This window comes from Eleutherodactylus coqui, chromosome 5 (assembly GCF_035609145.1).
Source record: "Eleutherodactylus coqui strain aEleCoq1 chromosome 5, aEleCoq1.hap1, whole genome shotgun sequence".
Lineage (NCBI taxonomy): Eukaryota > Metazoa > Chordata > Amphibia > Anura > Eleutherodactylidae > Eleutherodactylus > Eleutherodactylus coqui.
The window spans coordinates 137700446-137719191 of record NC_089841.1 but is presented as its reverse complement, the minus strand read 5'-3'; the positions used below and the strand labels follow the sequence as shown (position 1 = coordinate 137719191).

At 43.3% G+C, this 18746-nt stretch overlaps 1 protein-coding gene across 1 annotated transcript in view; it reads left to right on the top strand.

Moving 5' to 3' along the window:
* The window catches only part of WSCD2 (WSC domain containing 2), a 197106-nt gene that overhangs the window by 57312 nt on the left and 121048 nt on the right, over window positions 1-18746 (top strand). The window contains exon 2 of the mRNA XM_066601918.1: window positions 17492-17606. Coding sequence (XP_066458015.1) covers window positions 17492-17606 — 115 coding nt within the window. The remainder of the gene's footprint in view (window positions 1-17491; window positions 17607-18746) is intronic.

Sequence of the window (18746 nt, the reverse complement as noted above, 5' to 3'; positions counted from 1 at the left end):
GGGAATTCCGTGTGCACCTACAGCATGGGTGGCTCCCTGGAACCCACCGGCGGTACATAAAAATATCCCATTGCATTGCCCAACACAGCTGAGGTAGTAATGTCATGTTTAATGCAGGTGGGCTTCGGCCCACACTGCATGCCCCAGTCAGACTGGGGTTCTTTAGAAGTGGAAACAGATGCATTTACAACTCCCTGTGGACCCACAGCATGGGTAGGTGCCAGGAAGCCACCGGCGGTACATAAATATATCCCATTGCATTGCCCAACACAGCTGAGGTAGTAATGTCATGTTTAATGCAGGTGGGCTTCGGCCCACACTGCATGCCCCAGTCAGACTGGGGTTCTTTAGAAGTGGAAACAGATGCATTTACAACTCCCTGTGGACCCACAGCATGGGTGGGTGCCAGGAAGCCACCGGCGGTACATAACAATATCCCATTGCATTGCCCATCACAGCTGAGGTAGTAATGTCATGTTTAATGCAGGTGGGCTTCGGCCCACACTGCATGCCCCAGTCAGACTGGGGTTCTTTAGAAGTGGAAACAGATGCATTTACAACTCCCTGTGGACCCACAGCATGGGTGGGTGCCAGGAAGCCACCGGCGGTACATAAATATATCCCATTGCATTGCCCAACACAGCTGAAGTAGTAATGTCATGTTTAATGCAGGTGGGCTTCGGCCCACACTGCATGCCCCAGTCAGACTGGGGTTCTTTAGAAGTGGACACATGTAGTTACAACTCCCTGTGGACCCACAGCATGGGTGGCTCCCTGGAACCCACCGGCGGTACATAAATATATCCCATTGCATTGCCCATCACAGCTGATGTTATGTCAGCTGTAATGTAGGTGGGCCAAAAATTTATTGGATTACACTGTAGGCGAGGGCCCACAAAATTTGGTGTACCAACAGTACTAATGTACCTGAGAAAAATTGCCCATGCCCAACCGAGAGGGCAGGTGAAACCCATTAATGGCTTTGGTTAATGTGGCTTAATTGGTAACTAGGCCTGGAGGCAGCACAGTTAAAATAAAAATTGGTTGAGGTGAAAGTTTCAACGCTTTAATGAGCATTGAAACGTATAAACATTGGTTAGAAAAATTATATGACTGAGCCTTGTGGGCCTAAGAAAAATTGCACGTTCGGCGTGATTACGTCAGGTTTCAGGAGGAGGAGCAGGAGGAGGAGGATGAATATTATACACAGATTGATGAAGCAAAAAGGTCCCCGTTTTGGATGGTGATAGAGAACGATGCTTCCATCCGCGGGTGCAGCCTACGTATTGCTTAGGTATCGCTGCTGTCCGCTGGTGGAGAAGAGAAGTCTGGGGAAATCCAGGCTTTGTTCATCTTGATGAGTGTAAGCCTGTCGGCACTGTCGGTTGACAGGTGGGTACGCTTATCCGTGATGATTCCCCCAGCCACACTAAACACACTCTCTGACAAGACGCTAGCCGCAGGACAAGCAAGCACCTCCAGGGCATACAGCGCGAGTTCAGGCCACGTGTCCAGCTTCAACACCCAGTAGTTGTAGGGGGCAGAGGCGTCACTGAAGACGGTGCTGCAATCGGCTACGTACTCCCTCACCATCCTTTTACAGTGCTCCCGCCAACTCAGCCTTGACTGGGGACCGGTGACACAGTCTTGCTGGGGAGCCATAAAGCTGTCAAAGGCCTTAGAGAGTGTTCCTCTGCCTGTGCTGTACATGCTGCATGATCTCTGCGCCTCCCCTGCTACCTGGGCCGCGGAAATGCGCCTTCGGCCACTAGCGCTGTCGGATGGGAAGTTTACCATCAGTTTGTCCACCAGCGCCCTGTGGTATAGCATCATTCTCGAACCCCTTTCCTCTTCGGGAATGAGAGTGCAAAGGCTCTCCTTATACCGTGGATCGAGCAGTGTGTACACCCAGTAATCCGTAGTGGCCAGAATGCGTGTAACGCGAGGGTCACGAGAAAGGCATCCTAACATAAGTCAGCCATGTGTGCCAGGGTACCTGTACGCAACACATGGCTGTCCTCACTCGGAAGATCACTTTCAGGATCCTCCTCCTCCTCCTCCTCTGGCCATACACGCTGAAAGGATGACAGGCAAGCTGCATCTGTACCCTCAGCAGTGGGCCAAGCTGTCTCTTCCCCCTCCTCCTCATGCTCCTCCCCCTCCTCCTCCTCCTCTGGCCATACACGCTGAAAGGATGACAGGCAAGCAGCATCTGTCCCCTCAGCAGTGGGCCAAGCTGTCTCTTCCCCCTCCTCCTCATGCTCCTCCCCCTCCTCCTCAACGCGCTGAGATATAGACATGAGGTTGCTCTGACTATCCAGCGACATACTGTCTTCCCCCGCCTCCGTTTCTGATTCCAAAGCGTCTGCCTTTATGCTTTGCAGGGAACTTCTCAAGAGGCATAGCAGAGGAATGGTGACGCTAATGATTGCAGCATCCCCGCTCACCATCTGGGTAGACTCCTCAAATTTTCCAAGGACCTGGCAGATGGCTGCCAACCAGGCCCACTCTTCTGTAAATAATTGAGGAGGCTGACTCCCACTGCGCCGCGCAAGTTGGAGTTGGTATTCCACTATAGCTCTACGCTGCTCATAGAGTCTGGCCAACATGTGGAGCGTAGAGTTCCACTGTGTGGGCACGTTGCACAGCAGTCGGTGCACTGGCAGATTAAACCGATGTTGCAGGGTCCGCAGGGTGGCAGCGTGCGTGTGGGATTTGCGGAAATGTGCGCAGAGCTGGCGCACCTTTCCGAGCAGGTATGACAAGTGGGGGTAGCTTTTCAGAAAGCGCTGAACCACCAAATTAAAATATGGGCCAGGCATGGCACGTGCGTGAGGCTGCCGAGCTGCAGAGCCGCCACCAGGGTACGGCCGTTGTCACACACGACCATGCCTGGTTGGAGGCTCAGCGGTGCAAGCCAGTGGTCGGTCTGCTCTGTCAGACCCTGCAGCAGTTCGTGGGCCGTGTGGCTCTTCTCTCCTAAGCTGAGTAGTTTCAGCACGGCCTGCTGACGCTTGCCCACCGCTGTGCTGCCACGCCGCGTGACACCGACTGCTGGCGACGTGCAGCTGCTGCTGACACATCTTGATTGCGAGACAGAGGTTGCATAGGAGGAGGAGGAGGGTGCTTTAGTGTAGGAAGCATACACCACCGCAGATACCACCACCAAGCTGGGGCACGCAATTCGGGGGGTGGGTAGGACGTGAGCGGTCCCAGGCTCTGACTCTGTCCCAGCCTCCACTAAATTCACCCAATGTGCCGTCAGGGAGATATAGTGGCCCTGCCCGCCTGTGCTTGTCCACGTGTCCGTTGTTAAGTGGACCTTGGCAGTAACCGCGTTGGTGAGGGCGCGTACAATGTTGCGGGAGACGTGGTCGTGCAGGCCTGGGACGGCACATCGGGAAAAGTAGTGGCGACTGGGAACTGAGTAGCGCGGGGCCGCCGCCGCCATCATGCTTTTGAAAGCCTCCGTTTCCACAAGCCTATACGGCAGCATCTCTAGGCTGATCAATTTTGCAATGTGCACGTTTAACGCTTGAGCGTGCGGGTGCGTGGCGTCGTACTTGCGCTTGCGCTCAAACAGTGGCGCTAGCGACGTCTGGACGCTACGCTGAGAGACATTGCTGGATGGGGCCGAGGACAGCGGAGGTGAGGGTGTGGGTGCAGGCCAGGAGATGGTACTGCCTGTGTCCTCAGAGGGGGGTTGGATCTCAGTGGCAGGTTGGGGCACAGGGGGAGAGGCAGTGGTGCAAACCGGAGGTGGTGAACGGGCATCGTCCCACCTTGTGGGGTGCTTGGCCATCATATGCCTGCGCATGCTGTTGGTGGTGCCTCCCCAGCTGATCTTGGCGCGACAAAGGTTGCACACCACTGTTCGTCGGTCGTCAGGCGTCTCTGTGAAAAACTGCCACACCGTAGAGCACCTTGACCTCTGCAGGGTGGCATGGCGCGAGGGGGCGCTTTGGGAACCAGTTGGTGGATTATTCGGTCTGGCCCTGCCTCTACCCCTGGCCACCGCAGTGGCTCGGCCTGTGCCCACACCCTGACTTGGGCCTCCGCGTCCTCGCCCGTGTCCACGTCCTATAGGCCTACCCCTACCCCTCAGCATGGTGTATTAGCAGTATTGCAGAAACAGAACGCTGTTATTAAATGTGCCGCTTATTGGCCTGTGGTTGGAGGCTGACTTCCTTTACGGAACCCCAGGAAATAATTTGGCGCAAGCCTGCTGTAACACTTAGCTGGCTGCGTATTTATTTGGAGAAATACTACCCCCAGCAGACACGGACCCAGAACACTGAGCAGAGTGACAGGCAGGCCAAATAGATTTTTTCCAAATATTTTTTTCAAAAGGACCACTGTGTATATTCAATCTATAATATGTCTTCTGGCCCTGCCTACACAATTCTGTCCCTGATGTGTGTGTCACGGAACTGCAGTGTTGCACTGTTATTAACTGCAACACAGCGGTGATTTCAGAGCCAGGAAATAATTTGGCGCAAGCCTGCTGTAACACTTAGCTGGCTGCGTATTTATTTGGAGAAATACTACCCCCAGCAGACACGGACCCAGAACACTGAGCACAGTGACAGGCAGGCCAAATAGATTTTTTCCAAATATTTTTTTCAAAAGGATCACTGCGTATATTCAATCTATAATATATGTCTTCTGGCCCTGCCTACACAATTCTGTCCCTGGACTGTGTGACGGAACTGCAGTGTTGCACTGTTATTAAGTGCAACAGACCGGTGATTTCAGAGCCAGGAAATAATTTGGCGCAAGCCTGCTGTAACACTTAGCTGGCTGCGTATTTATTTGGAGAACTACTACCCCCAGCAGACACAGACCCAGAACACTGAGCAGAGTGACAGGCAGGCCAAATAGATTTTTTTCAAATATTTTTTTCTAAAGGACCACTGCGTATATTCAATCTATAATATATGTCTTCTGGCCCTGCCTACACAATTCTGTCCCTGGAGTATTACTGCAGGGCGCAATGCTCTGCACGGCCGATATACCAAAAAAATAAAAATGTGCAACACTGCTAAAAGCAGCCTCCACAGTACTGCACACGGTTAGATGTGGCCCTAAGAAGGACCGTTGGGGTTCTTGAAGCCTACAATAACTCCTAACGCTCTCCCTGCCTCCACACTTCTGTCCCTGGACTATTACTGCAGGGCGCAATGCTCTGCACGGCCGATATACCAAAAAAAAAAAAAATGTGCAACACTGCTAAAAGCAGCCTCCACACTACTGCACACGGTTAGATGTGGCCCTAAGAAGGACCGTTGGGGTTCTTGAAGCCTACACTAACTCCTAACACTCTCCCTACAGCAGCTCCAACACGATACCACTGTCCCTCAGCTATCTCACAATGCATCTGAGGCGAGCCGCGGGAGGGGCCGATTTTTATACTCTGGTGACACCTGATCTCCCCAGCCACTCACTGCAGGGGGGTGGTATAGGGCTTGAACATCGCAGGGGGGAGTTGTAATGCCTTCCCTGTCTTTCAATTGGCCAGAAAAGCGCGCTAACGTCTCAGAGAGGAAAGTGAAAGTAACCCGAACATCGAGTGGTACTCGTTACGAGTAACGAGCATCTCGAACACGCTAATACTCGAACGAGTATCAAGCTCGGACGAGTACGTTCGCTCATCTCTATTTAACACCTTTGTGCCGCATGACATAAGGGGAGGAGGAGTTGAGGCGAAATGCCATATATTTATAGTATATAGAAGGCGCTGCAGACTGCGCTATTAGTTGCACTTAAAAATCAGAGACATTATAGAATAGAAGCAAATGGAAACCTTTCCATTTTTAAAAAAAAACATTAAAATCAGTATGAAAAAATGTTTTGTTTCTGTTTCTCTGCTCCAAAAATGGAACAGAGATGGAAAACCCTAACGGTAATGTAAACAGAGCCTTACAGATTCATATGCAATCCGTTAGAGAAAAAAATCATGTGCTTTCTTCCATACAATCCAGGAGGAAGGAACATGAAACATGGGTCCATCTTAGACTATGGAAACTATATTACACAGATGTGTACATCAAATCTTACTCTAAGTTTACAAAGTATTTACTTACTTCATGTTTTTCGCGATCAATCTTTTACTAGTAGAGATGAGCGAGCGTACTCGGCCACACCCCTTTTTCACCCAAGTACCGCGATTTTCGAGTACTTCCGTACTCGGGCGAAAAGATTCGGGGGGCGCCGTGGGTGAGTGGGGGTTGCAGCGGGGAGTGGGGGGGAGAGAGAGAGGGCTCCCCCCTGTTCCCCGCTGCTACCCCCCGCGCCGCCACGCCTCTCCCCGCCCCCCGGCGCCCCCCGAATCTTTTCACCCGAGTACTGAAGTACTCGAAAATCGCGGTGCTCGATCGAGTAATTACTCGAAATGAGTACGTTCACTCATCTCTGTTTACTAGTCCTCTTTTTTTTGTTTGGAAGAATGAATTTAGGTGGAAAACATCTTTAAAGGATTTTTAGTTTTTACTATATCATTGTGAATATTTCAGCTTAATTTATTGTCTTACCCATGTTAAAATAGCATATTTATTTCCTTTTATATATATATATATATATAATTAAAAACCTATATATATATATATATCTATATATAGATATACACACACATATATATATATATATATATATATATATATATATATATAAAAATAATATCTATTGTAATAGAAGTATGTGAAGAGGAAAACTACCTGAAGGCATAATAAAATAAAGCAATTTCTTTAGTAACAAAGTTTTACTTTACAAAGAATAGGATATACTGTCTGGTACATTTTTGCTATTTTACTTTGGCAGATTTTTGAGCTATTTCATCCTGACCTCTTGCCATCATTGTTCAATGATCTTCAAGCAAACCACAGAACTGACAGATGAGCCACAGACAGAGGAAAAGTAATAGGCATTTCTCCAGTGTTTCTAACCACTATCATACTATACCATCCCATAAAATAGGTTTTTAATGACTATTTTCTACTTTTTTAAAGCCACGCTACCCTTGTTTCAAAAACCACCTGTGAAGGAATAATTTATCTTGCATGATCATGTTATCAGATGTCACAGATTCTGCAAAAAGTATTTCAAATCTGCTAGTTTAGAAATTTAGAAATATTCAGTAATGTTTAATATATTGATATATGGCATATACCTAATATGATAAACAATTGCCGCCTTGCACTTTCTATTATATTTAATGAGAAACTTCAGCTAAAGACATCTGATCACTTTATCATCCACATGGCGCATTGTCTTGGTATCTCTGCAGAATCTATATAAACAAACTTTTAAGTGAGTTTTCTGTTTCTTTTAGATTGATTGCCTATCCTTAGGCCGCGTGCACATGGGCAGGTCAAATTCCGCATGCGGGAGCCCGCAGCAAAATCCGACCCTTTGCCCAGCTGGTATCCCCGTGTACCTGTATTTACTTCTTCAATCTGTACTGCGGATGGTCCGCACAGCTTGCTGTTGGACATGCACAGTACATATATATATTTTTTAAACTCCTTCTTTCCCCACGGAATATGTGGCCCGTCCGTAAATGACTACAATGAAAGCTATCCATGCGGGAACTGCACTAAAATTGAGCATGCTGCAATTTTTCATCCACGAGCGGAAACCGCAATTGGTTTCCACTCGTGTGCATGAAGAATTACTTTTTCCATAGCATGCTAAGGAGGGTTATTGCTGCAGAATCTGAAGAGGGACGCTGACTCCAGATTATGCAGCAAAAATCCAACCACATTCATGCGGCCTTAGGATATTTATCTATGCCATATTGGGGTTTCCCACTCTCCATACCCCTACTGATCAAGTGTTTGAAGAGTTGTTGCGCTCTTATGGGTGCCTTGTCACCATTATAGTTTACTAGGAACTGCTCAAGACTTTTAGTAGCGGTGGTGCCTAGCCCAGTCCCATTCACTTGCATGGCATGAAACTGTAGTAAGCTGTGAAACAAGGCACAGCTGTTTCTAAAAGTACACAGCTGTACATACTAAACAGTTGATAGGGTTGCCAAAAGTTGGACCCCACTGTTCCTATATCGATGGCTCAATGTTACATAATTGGATGGCCCCATTCAGCAGTTTAATTTAGAACTTTCAGGGTTTTGTTATACAAACTGTTTTCTGAGCGACATTATGTAAAAAGCTACAAGAAATTGCTAAGAGTAAAGCTATATCTATGGATTACTGCTACTATGTTGATATGGTGAATGCAACATAGTACCAGTAGTAGTAATTTGGATTAGTAGTAATTCTAATAGCAATAAATACAGACATCACTTTGGACCAAAGGGTAGGAATTCTTCCTACAAGGGCCAGTAGCCACTATCTACGACTCAAGTAGACAGTCGTTCCATATATATGTGCAGATAAGAAAAATAGGAATCGGCATTAAGGATCAACCACTAATAAAATCTAGTATAGAAGAATCATAAACTGTATTTATGAAGACTTACTCAGAGGTTAGAGGTCGAGAGCAGGAGTCCTACATGCCTAAGCAACCCGCAAGTAATCCAAGCGAACCATAAAATGATTGGGAGGCAGAAGTCTTCATATATTCAAGTACAGACCTTTATTGGATACACCAAGAAGCTTCTTCTATACTGGATTTTATTAATGATTACTACTTAACACCCTCTCCTATTTTTCTTATCCTCAGTGACACATAAAAGAATATTGAACTAGTGTGTTTCATAAAGCTATAGGCAAGACAGGGAATTATTAAATATCGAAGAGACACCATTGAAGGATAATGAGAAAAAGTATGGGCACCATATTAATCAAACCAATAATATCATATTCTGTAAATTACCAAACACAGCAGTGGGCATAGAGATTTTGGAGGATGTGCAATAAATTCAAGCTGAGGCATGTAAGATTTATCAAACTGAGGAATGTTTTATATCTCAAAGCTTCAGATTTCTGAAAGTTAAATAATGTTTGCTGATGGGCAGGTATGCCAGTATGCCTAGCCTGAAGTTGAACATGAATGCCCTTTCTCCACCTCTCTTCTTTACCCATACATCAATGTGACTCGGCAAGCCTCTAAAAGTCACATTCAGCTTGATTTGCAAACAGGAGAAGGAAAGATAATGCATGTGGTATATAGTTCCTGTAGACGAGGCTAATATACAAATTCACTTTTTCTCATTTTCAGCCCACTGGAATTGAACATATATATGATGATAAGTAAGTTGAGACATGGAAAGTGGACTATAATCAAACTTGAAAATAGGATCTTGAGGCTGGACTGCTGTAGTGCTAAAAAAATGTTAGGGGTACAGCCATTATCAGTAGATTACACAGATGGGTGAACATTTTTGTTCTGACAAGTAAAATTTCAGACAGCTGTAATCTCCATGCAAGCTTTCCTGCGCACATTGCCATTCTCAAAAATATGTAATTTCAAAACCTTAAAACAGATTATTGTCTTTCTTTCTTTCTATTACCTGAAAAAGAAAATTAGTAACAAGTCAATACACCTACCAACTGAAGTATAGTTGTGCCTATGTGTAAAGCAGGCTTGAATGCACAATATGCAATATTAGCATCATTTGTCAGAAATCTGTCTTCTTTCCAGACTGTCTAGACAGGTTAACATTTAATTCCTGTCTAGATAAAAAAGAAGTACAATTAGGTATCAAAGCCAGACAGATGTGACATAGCTGATAAGCACAATTAATTGTCTTTTATAATGAATGTAAAGAAGACAGCTGACTGTAGGCAGCTATACATAAGGATAATACCAAGGCCTTGTCTCATGAAGACAAGCCCTTGCCATGTTCCCTATTAGGGTACATGAATACGATAGAGGGGTGTTCCATGCTTGGGTCCATCCTTTATGGCCAGAATATTGTGCTGCTAACAATAGGAGTTGGCTACTCTGGTGGGCCTAGCTTTGTTTTGTATTACAAGATCGACCATTTAATTGAATGACCAGCTTATAACAGATATAATACACCATAATACTTGGGACACATAACCTACAATGAGTCAGGTTAAAGATGATACTAACTGCAATGACATTCAGGAAGTCTGTAAGATATATTGTGACTAGTGATGAGCGAACTTTTGAAAAGTTTGGTTTGGCTGGGTCAATGAATTTTACAAAAATTTCATTTTTATCTGAATTAGCTCGAGCCAATCCAGAAGCTCACCCAAACCCCAGAAGTGGCATAAAACATGGTCTAACACCTTGTTATACAAAGCTTTTATAGCTCTTAGACAGTGTTAAACACCTGTGTTCAGGACTAGTGTTGAGCGAACCAAACCAGTAGAACCTTGTTTCGGGTAGAAGTTTGCTATAAGCTAGGGTTGGGTTCACGTCAAATTGAACTATTAGCAAAGTTCAACCAGAAATAGGGTTTTACTGGTTCAGTGTGCTTATCATTAATTGTGACTGTAAAGGGAGGGATTCACTGAGGTTCCTATACTTTAGAAGATTTACCATTTAGTAGATTTACCATTTCTATTTCAGTCTCTTTTTATCAAGACTTTAAAAAACAACGGTATTAAAGTTGAGTAGTTGATAATATCAGACATATTCTGAAAAAGATAACAATAGGTAAATAAAAACAGCAGAATACAGAAAGTTCCTATGGGAGCGGAATGACAGAGAGATACAAAATGAAAAAACTTTTGCAGAGTTTTTGAAGTACCAGTGTCTGTAATGCAGCAGGCACTCAATGTTTGATCCAAAGTATTTTTTAATATAATATACTTAATGAAATGCTGAGTACAATATAAATCATTAGCGGAACAGATATAACAGATATAGCAGAAAATCCCAAGATAACCAGGGAAAGGGGAAGGGGTGGGAGAGTGATTGTAGGTGGCCAAGAGGTAAATGTTTCATATACTGTGAATAGTTATAAAGTGGAGTCAGAGAATAGTACATTCTCTCTAACTCACCCATGGGGAATAGATGTATTATGTTTTAGCCAGACACTAAAAACACCGTGTCCAGATCGGACATAATAGTTGTCCAAAAGAAAGGATATACACATTAGAAAACTCAAAGAATAAAATTATCATTAATGAAACTAAACAATGGGGAAGGGAAACATCATCTTATCATACTAATATGGGAAAACCCTGCCTAAAAGCAGGGCGATCAGCCTAAAGAGGGCAGCCCATGTCTAGAACCTGGGGGCTACCTTGTCAGCTCCTAGATGGAAAAAGGGGTGACAGTTGACAGATGTAAATCACAAAAGTCACAACAATACTAAGAAGCAAATGTTACACTAAGAAATAAGTTAAAATACCAGGAACTTATCTGACTGTTAGATTACACCAGGAGGCCATGGACCAGACCAGAACTCCACCATACAAAGGAAGAATCAGCACCCACTAAGAGGAGGGGCTGTAATTTATATACTACAATAAAGGTTAATTGGCAGGCTGGGGAAACCAGCTCCCCGCTAACTAATCAAATCCGATACAGCAGATTGAAGTTTACACATCAGCATTCCCAGTGTGCAATTTACTGAAGTCAATAAATATATTTGACCCTAGTTATCCATTCTGGGATAGTTGTGGGAAAGGTTGTCTTTCAGTTTTTAGAAGGATTGTGCCATCAATAGGTTTCTTGCTAAACACATTACACTTGATGGGGGAGAAAGGAGGAAAGAGATGGTAAGTTTTTTACCGTAATACGGTTATTTTACAGATCTGATTGGTTTGGATGTGAATGTCTATCCAAAATGGGACAAAATTGGGTAACTGTAGATTCTTTTTATATTATACTACTTTATTATAACATTTTACGCTGTGATATTATAAGAATTTTATCCAACAACCACTGCATTAAAATGTGACAATTGATAGAGTAATAATTTTTCCTTCAGGAGGGCTTTTGCTTAGTAAGACCAATCTTCCTCTCCAAGAAACCCCAAGGCTTTTTTATGTATGTAATGTAGGCAGGTAAAGTCCCCCTGGCGCACTTCTTAGGTAATGTCACATTGTGACATTTTCTAGTCAGACTGTTTTTGCGGGGTGGTTTGCCATTGCCTTCCCCACTCATCTTTTTACCCCCCCAGTAAACTGTGTTCGCATTTTATCAACCTTGTGCCAGCTACCCGAACCATACGGAGATTGAACCTGCAACCTTCTGGCTGTGAATGGGTACTTAGGTCCACATTTCTGCTGCCTTAACACTCTGCGCCACATGAGGCTCATATGTATATAATGTAACCATGCTTTATTACTTTGGAACGCATATTTTTGACATCTAACAAATATAGGCAACCATACCTAGCATATATAATGATATTGGATTCCCATTGTAATCCCATTGGATTTGTCTTCATTAGAGTCTTTTAATTTTGTACATAAAAATAGACCACGGTAGTAATAATAAGTTGTCATCATAAACACTTACGTCACCAACTGCTAGATATCGTCATGTGCTTTCATTAGTATGTGGAAGCCTTTAGTGAACCAGTCTGATACATGAAGCAGCAGAGTCAGATATCCTTTTAGGTTTCCACCCAGCTGCTTGTGTGGTCTGTGATTGTATGTCAATCTGTTCACCTTCCGCATCAATGATATCACATTCAGAGCACTGCCGAAACAGCGCGGCTTTCTGCCTGTGATGTCACCTTGTCCCTTGCTAGGTTTAATTACCTGGAAATTATAGAACTGCTGCACTGTTTTTTTCACTTGAACTACAGAATATGTTATCAGGGTCTGTGATGCAGAAACTGAACAGGTTTCTTGCCCTTGATATCCTGAAATGTTATAATCGTCTGTTCTACTTTTATTATGAGCATAAAAAAAATATAATTTTTTGTTTTTTCCTTGTAGACTGTATGGGCTTAATAGGTGTGCACATTGTTTATCCCCTATTGTAAACAATGGAGTGAGTCATACAAAGCATGTCTTTGAGATTTGTCTTCATGAATTTATGCATTACTTTGATAAATACTGTTTGAACTGGGCTTTATTTGCTCAAGGCATCCGCTTTCAAAATATGTTTGATTTCCAGTACTGACAGAGAGTTTGCATTTTTTTCATTGTTGTACCATGTGACTCATTGCATATATATATATATATATATATATATATATATATATATATATATATATATATTGTATATCTATATATATATATCTTCAGAATTTCATGTTAGCAATATTTAGTGCATTTGACAGTTTTACTCTATAGTAAGCACAGGAGACACTGAAAACAAATGTTACCCACAGGTATTTATGGCAGATGGGTTTCATGGGAGGGAAGGTGTTGTGTGAATATTAATTCTGAGCCAGATACAGAGAGTATGTTCTCCAACTGGGACTTTAGTTTTGGCAGAACAAAGCCCCATTCCTAATATAACGTCTGACAAAAACAATCTGTGCCTTTGACAGAACTGATGACCCACAACTGTGTGAGAAAAGTGTACACTAAAATTCTGATAATTTCTGATGCAAATGTAATTGCATGTAAATCAAATATAAAAAATGATTTTAAAATATGGATGCTGTTTATGTTTTAAGGTGACAAACTGCATGAAAAGATAAAGGGATGGGAAACTGGTGTCACTGAAGCAAAAAGTATGGTGAGCACCATATTTATCAAGGGTGAGAGTGAAATTTATCAAGTCTCCTTACATTCATGAATTTTCCAAAATGTTATATAAAGGGGACATGATATGCAAATCAAGATTTTTGCCAAGTTATCACTCAAAGAGGTGGAAGTAAAAAATACCAGATACTATAGCAACAGTACATCGTTCAATAGGTATTCACATTCTTGAGGAATATGGCATAGTCACAAAAACAAAGAACAATAAATAAGTGTTAGTAAATATGCCCCAATATATGTAGCATGCCGCATTAACACAATTTGGTAGGATAGCAAGAAGTAGCAGATAAAAGGGAGTATAACTGTAGGATCAGACTACAAAGGATTTGTTTGTAGTCTGTAACCTTGGAAACACATACGTATGCTTAGAACACAACATTGTAGTGATTAACAAAATTTGCAAAGTTGCTTTATTTTTATTCTACATACTCTTCCTATGTAGAGTGGATAGCTTGCACAATCATCCTTTATTGAGAAATTTGCCTAATGACATTTAAGTGGAATAGACTATGTTAACAACAGCTTTTCAAGGGTCACATCACTTTTGATGGCAAGAACAGAGCATTAAGCAGTTCTATTCTTGCCGTCAAAACTATGAAAAACTCAACAGAACTGCAACAGACCCCATTATAGCTCAATGGGGTATGTCAGTATTTATTTGCATGTGTTGTACAACTGATCCAGCACTGTGTTGTAGCTTCGGTTTTAAAAAGGAAGATGTGCAAATGTGAATATAGGCATATAGTTGACGCTCAAACTCACTAACTGACTATACACTACCACTTTCTCATCATGTGTTGAGATTTGATGGTGTCATGACTATGTATTTAGTTTCCCATGTGTCCAGTGTTTTTTAGACTTGAACAAAGCCATATTCAGCTGAAACTTAGCATCTGTAAAAAATAATATTGTTTATTAAATTTGCAACCACACTTGGATGCTGATCATTCTTTATGTACTGTACAGTCTCCTTGCATTCTAGCATTCTAACTGCTCCATATTGGGGTGGCGGATTGCTGCTCTGGTCCCTTAGCCTCACTCATGTGGAACACTGCTCAAACATGGCAGTTGGCTCCTCTGGCCCCCTTTCTGTATCAGGCACACTTGGAAATATGTAGGACTTGGTTGTTTTCCTCAAAATCCAGGATAGTGTAACTCAAACTAAATCCACTGTATCCAGAGTTCACCATTTTGACATTTGTACAATTGTTGTCCACTGACTAAGCAGACATAAACTGCTTCTAATGTACCTACTCCCATATAAAGCTGACCTGGAATCACTTGTCCAATGCCTAGAGACTTCATGGCGCTCTGAAGTTGCAGTACTCCACACTAAAATATCAGTTCTTCAGGCTAAGATCAGTTCTGTTGAGGAAATTGCAACCTCTATACCCACTCTACTTTTAGGAAGCATTAGGGAAGTCATTCCTCTTCTGCCAGACAATCCAGTTCATAAAGATGATACCTACGCCTAGTTTCAAATTTGAGGCACTAAAGTTTTAAAGGGAATGTGTCCTATCTAGAGATGAGCGAAAACCTACTCGGCCATGCCCCTTTTTCGCCCGAGCGCCGCGATTTTCGAGTACTTCCGTACTCGGGCGAAAAGATTCAGGGGGCGCCATGGGTGAGTGGGGGGTTGCAGCAGGGAGTGGGGGGGAGAGGGAGAGAGAGAGGGCTCCCCCCTGTTCCCCGCTGCTACCCCCCGCTCCGCCACGCCTCCCCCCGGCGCCCCCCGAATCTTTTCACCCGAGTACGGAAGTATTTGCGGTGCTCGATCGAGTAATTACTCGAAACGAGTATATTCGCTCATCTCTAGTCCTATCCTATAAGCACAATAAACTAAGTAATAGTGCTTATAGGACAGGGGACGAGGTATCCAGGAATGTGCTTTTTAGATTAATCAGGCTCCTTGTTCCCGCAATGTGGAAGTTGGTGCTTGTTCATTCAGTTTTACTTTTTCCTTCAGTCAGTGCACTAAAGAAAAGAGTCAAATTGACTGAGAGATCACCAACATCGATTGATGTAGTGTGTGAAATTGTATCTCCAGGGTCTAGAAGAAATCTCTTCCTTAAGACCCCTTTACATGGGACAACTGTTGGGCGCATAGTTGCCCGACAGCGGTCCCACAGACTATCACTCTTGGGCTTTCACACAGTAGCGATAGTTGTTTAGAGAATGGAGGTGCAGCGGCTGGCGATTGCTTCCAGCTGCCCACCTCCATTCATTTCAAACAAACAGTCATTAATAGATAAATGACTGCCTGTTAAGATGGAATAACATTGGCTTGTTTTTTAGCCAAGCTAAAAAAATAAGAGACTCCAACAAGTCAACGATTTCTCTCTCAGTGCCCTGTCAGCGGCTGTGTGAATGTAAGGTGAGAATTGTCCGAATTCACTGTTTCCAGTGATTATCAGCTGACAATCGACCAGTGTAAAGGTAGTTTAACTGTATAATACCAATATTACTGTTCCTTCTTTATAATTAGACATTATGCACCTTATAATTTTTTGTTTAGTTCCATACTAATGGTTTTTGCACCTTATTTCTGGAATCATGTTTTTTTTACGTTATCACTTCTATACTTTAAGGCCAGGCTCACACGGCTGTATGCGGAATCCGCTACAGGCGCCTCACTACGGATCCAGCCGTGAGGTCTTGACCCTGCGTACGACCATGTAATTGTATTGCACCTGACCGCATATTCATGCAGGTGGTCATGTGTAGCACACTTTTTGTGTTTGTTTATATTTCCCGCACTGTCGATGTAAATGCGGATGGGCTGTGTATATATCAGCGACCATAGAGAACAATGGGCTCTATGCTACAGACATCCGTGGTAAAATAGAACATGCTGTGTTTTATTTTCCACAAGTGGATTACACAATTCCGACCTACTTATGTGAGCGAATTGTGTAATCCAATGCTTTTGATTGATCTGCATATTACCGTGGATCAAATTCTCGCGAAATCGGCAATTCCTATCCAGTCGTGTGAGAGCGGTCTAACATTTTGTACTATACTTGCCTCATCTCTTTATGATATTTACAGGTATGGTTGATTAAATTTGACCTACTTATTCACCTTTCTATTTGTATATTGTTTATTGAAATAGGCTTCTATTTGACTCATATAACACAACATGTGCCTATTATTCTGTTATGCTTCGAAAACCTTCATAAAATCAGAATTTAAAGCAGAAAGGAAAAATATGCTACAATGGAAGGGCCAGTTTCGGCCACCTACACTTCAGAGCCGGATTCCACATGCGGAATCCCGCAACGGAATCCGGCTCTGCCAGCAGCGGCGTCCGCATGTACCTGGTCTGTCGTCGAGTAATCTGTACTGTGGATGGACCCGGCAGCTCACCGTCGCACATGCGCTTTAAAGTCTTTAATTTTTTTTCCCCCGCGGCATTGAAATGTTCATTGCAAAAAGGCCGTGGATCAAACAGCTTCCATTGACTTCAATGGAAGCCGTCCACGTTAAAATGGTGCATGCTGAGATTTTTTCTCCGCTTGCGGAAACCATAATTAGTTTTCCGCAAGCGTAGAGGGAGAATCGATTTCCCATAGCATGCTATGGGTGCTATTTGCTGCGGATCCGTGGTGTGGAACCCGCCATGGATTCCACAGCAAATATCCGCCCGTGGGCAGTAGGCCTTATGGTGAATATGCATGCAAGTGGCCCATTACCCTACATAGTAACTGCATCCCATAGGACTGTAGAAAATATGGTCCTAAACCTACATGAATGACTTGAGACAATACCAGAACTTGACCAATATTCTACTAAGCCATTTCTAAGCCAAGCTGTGATCACTATTCAAATAGATCTTTGAAGTAATATATTACATGGATTCTTCTTTAACATGTTGCGTTTCTGTTGTTTTGCAGCAAAGTATATTGGATGCTACATGGATGACACACGGCAGAGAGCACTTCGTGGAGTGTCCTTTTTTGACTACAAAAAGATGACAGTGTTCCGTTGCCAGGACAACTGTGCTGAACGGTAGGGTGGTGATTGCTGAATGAATAGAGCTTTACTAGTTTGTGCACATCAACAAATTCTTTTCTCCTGCCAAAACCTGATCCTTACTTTATGATTTAATTCCCTGTGTTGAACTATAAGATTTATTCAGCATTTATACTAAGCAGAATCCTCCATAAGACTTAATCAAATACTAGAGAACATGCTGTATAGGGGATCTTAAATTGTTAAAGAAGAAGTAATAAAAATGTTTCATAAAATAAGAGATACATTTCTGACAGGATACTGGCAAACAGCAGCAATACTTGGCAGTTTAATAGACATGTTTTTTTTTTCCCCTGACAATATGGATATATAGCTGGCCCTGGAAAACACTCGGCCATTTTTATATGGATAGCTCAGCTGTGACTCAGCTGCGACTGGGACTCGTGGGGAATTTCTTGGGGCAATTTGTAGTTATAGGACACATAGTAATTGGCCATTCTGACTCCCACAAGGTTTCAGATTAGTCATAGATTTAATGACACATTTAACTATTGTGGAAATCCAATTACCCCAGTTCCTTTCGGTATATACACTATTTGCTGTGAGGTGTTGTAGCAGATTTCTTACTTTCAAACACACATTTGTGTGTCTGATTGAATGTACTGAACAATTAATTGTAATTTGCAATTATATTCAAGTCTACTAGTCTCATTTATCATGTTTGATATATTAAATAGGTTGTACCAGAATACCAAGTTAATCCCTATCCATAGGATAGGAGATAACTTGCTGAGTAGTGGGGGTGACACTGCTGAGACCGCGGCCAATCTGGAGAGCAGAACTCCTACTCCTGCTCTCCTGTCACTGCAGGGGTTGTTTCCCCCCCCCCCCCACACCCCCCCACAGTGCCATCACTCTGAATGAAGCACGGGTCAAGCATGTGCGGTCAGCACTCCATTCATTTCATTGGGAGTGATGGAAATAACCAAGAGGGTGAGTGCTCGGGTACTCGGCAGTCCAAATGAAAGTGAATGGAGCGCTTGTGCACATGTGTGGCCAGCACTCCATTCAGTCTCCTCCTCACTGTGGGTGGTGCAGTCACTCCACAGTGAGGAGGATGGGAGACACAGAATCCCCGAACTTAAGATCAGCAGGGGTTTCAGCAGAGAGACCCCC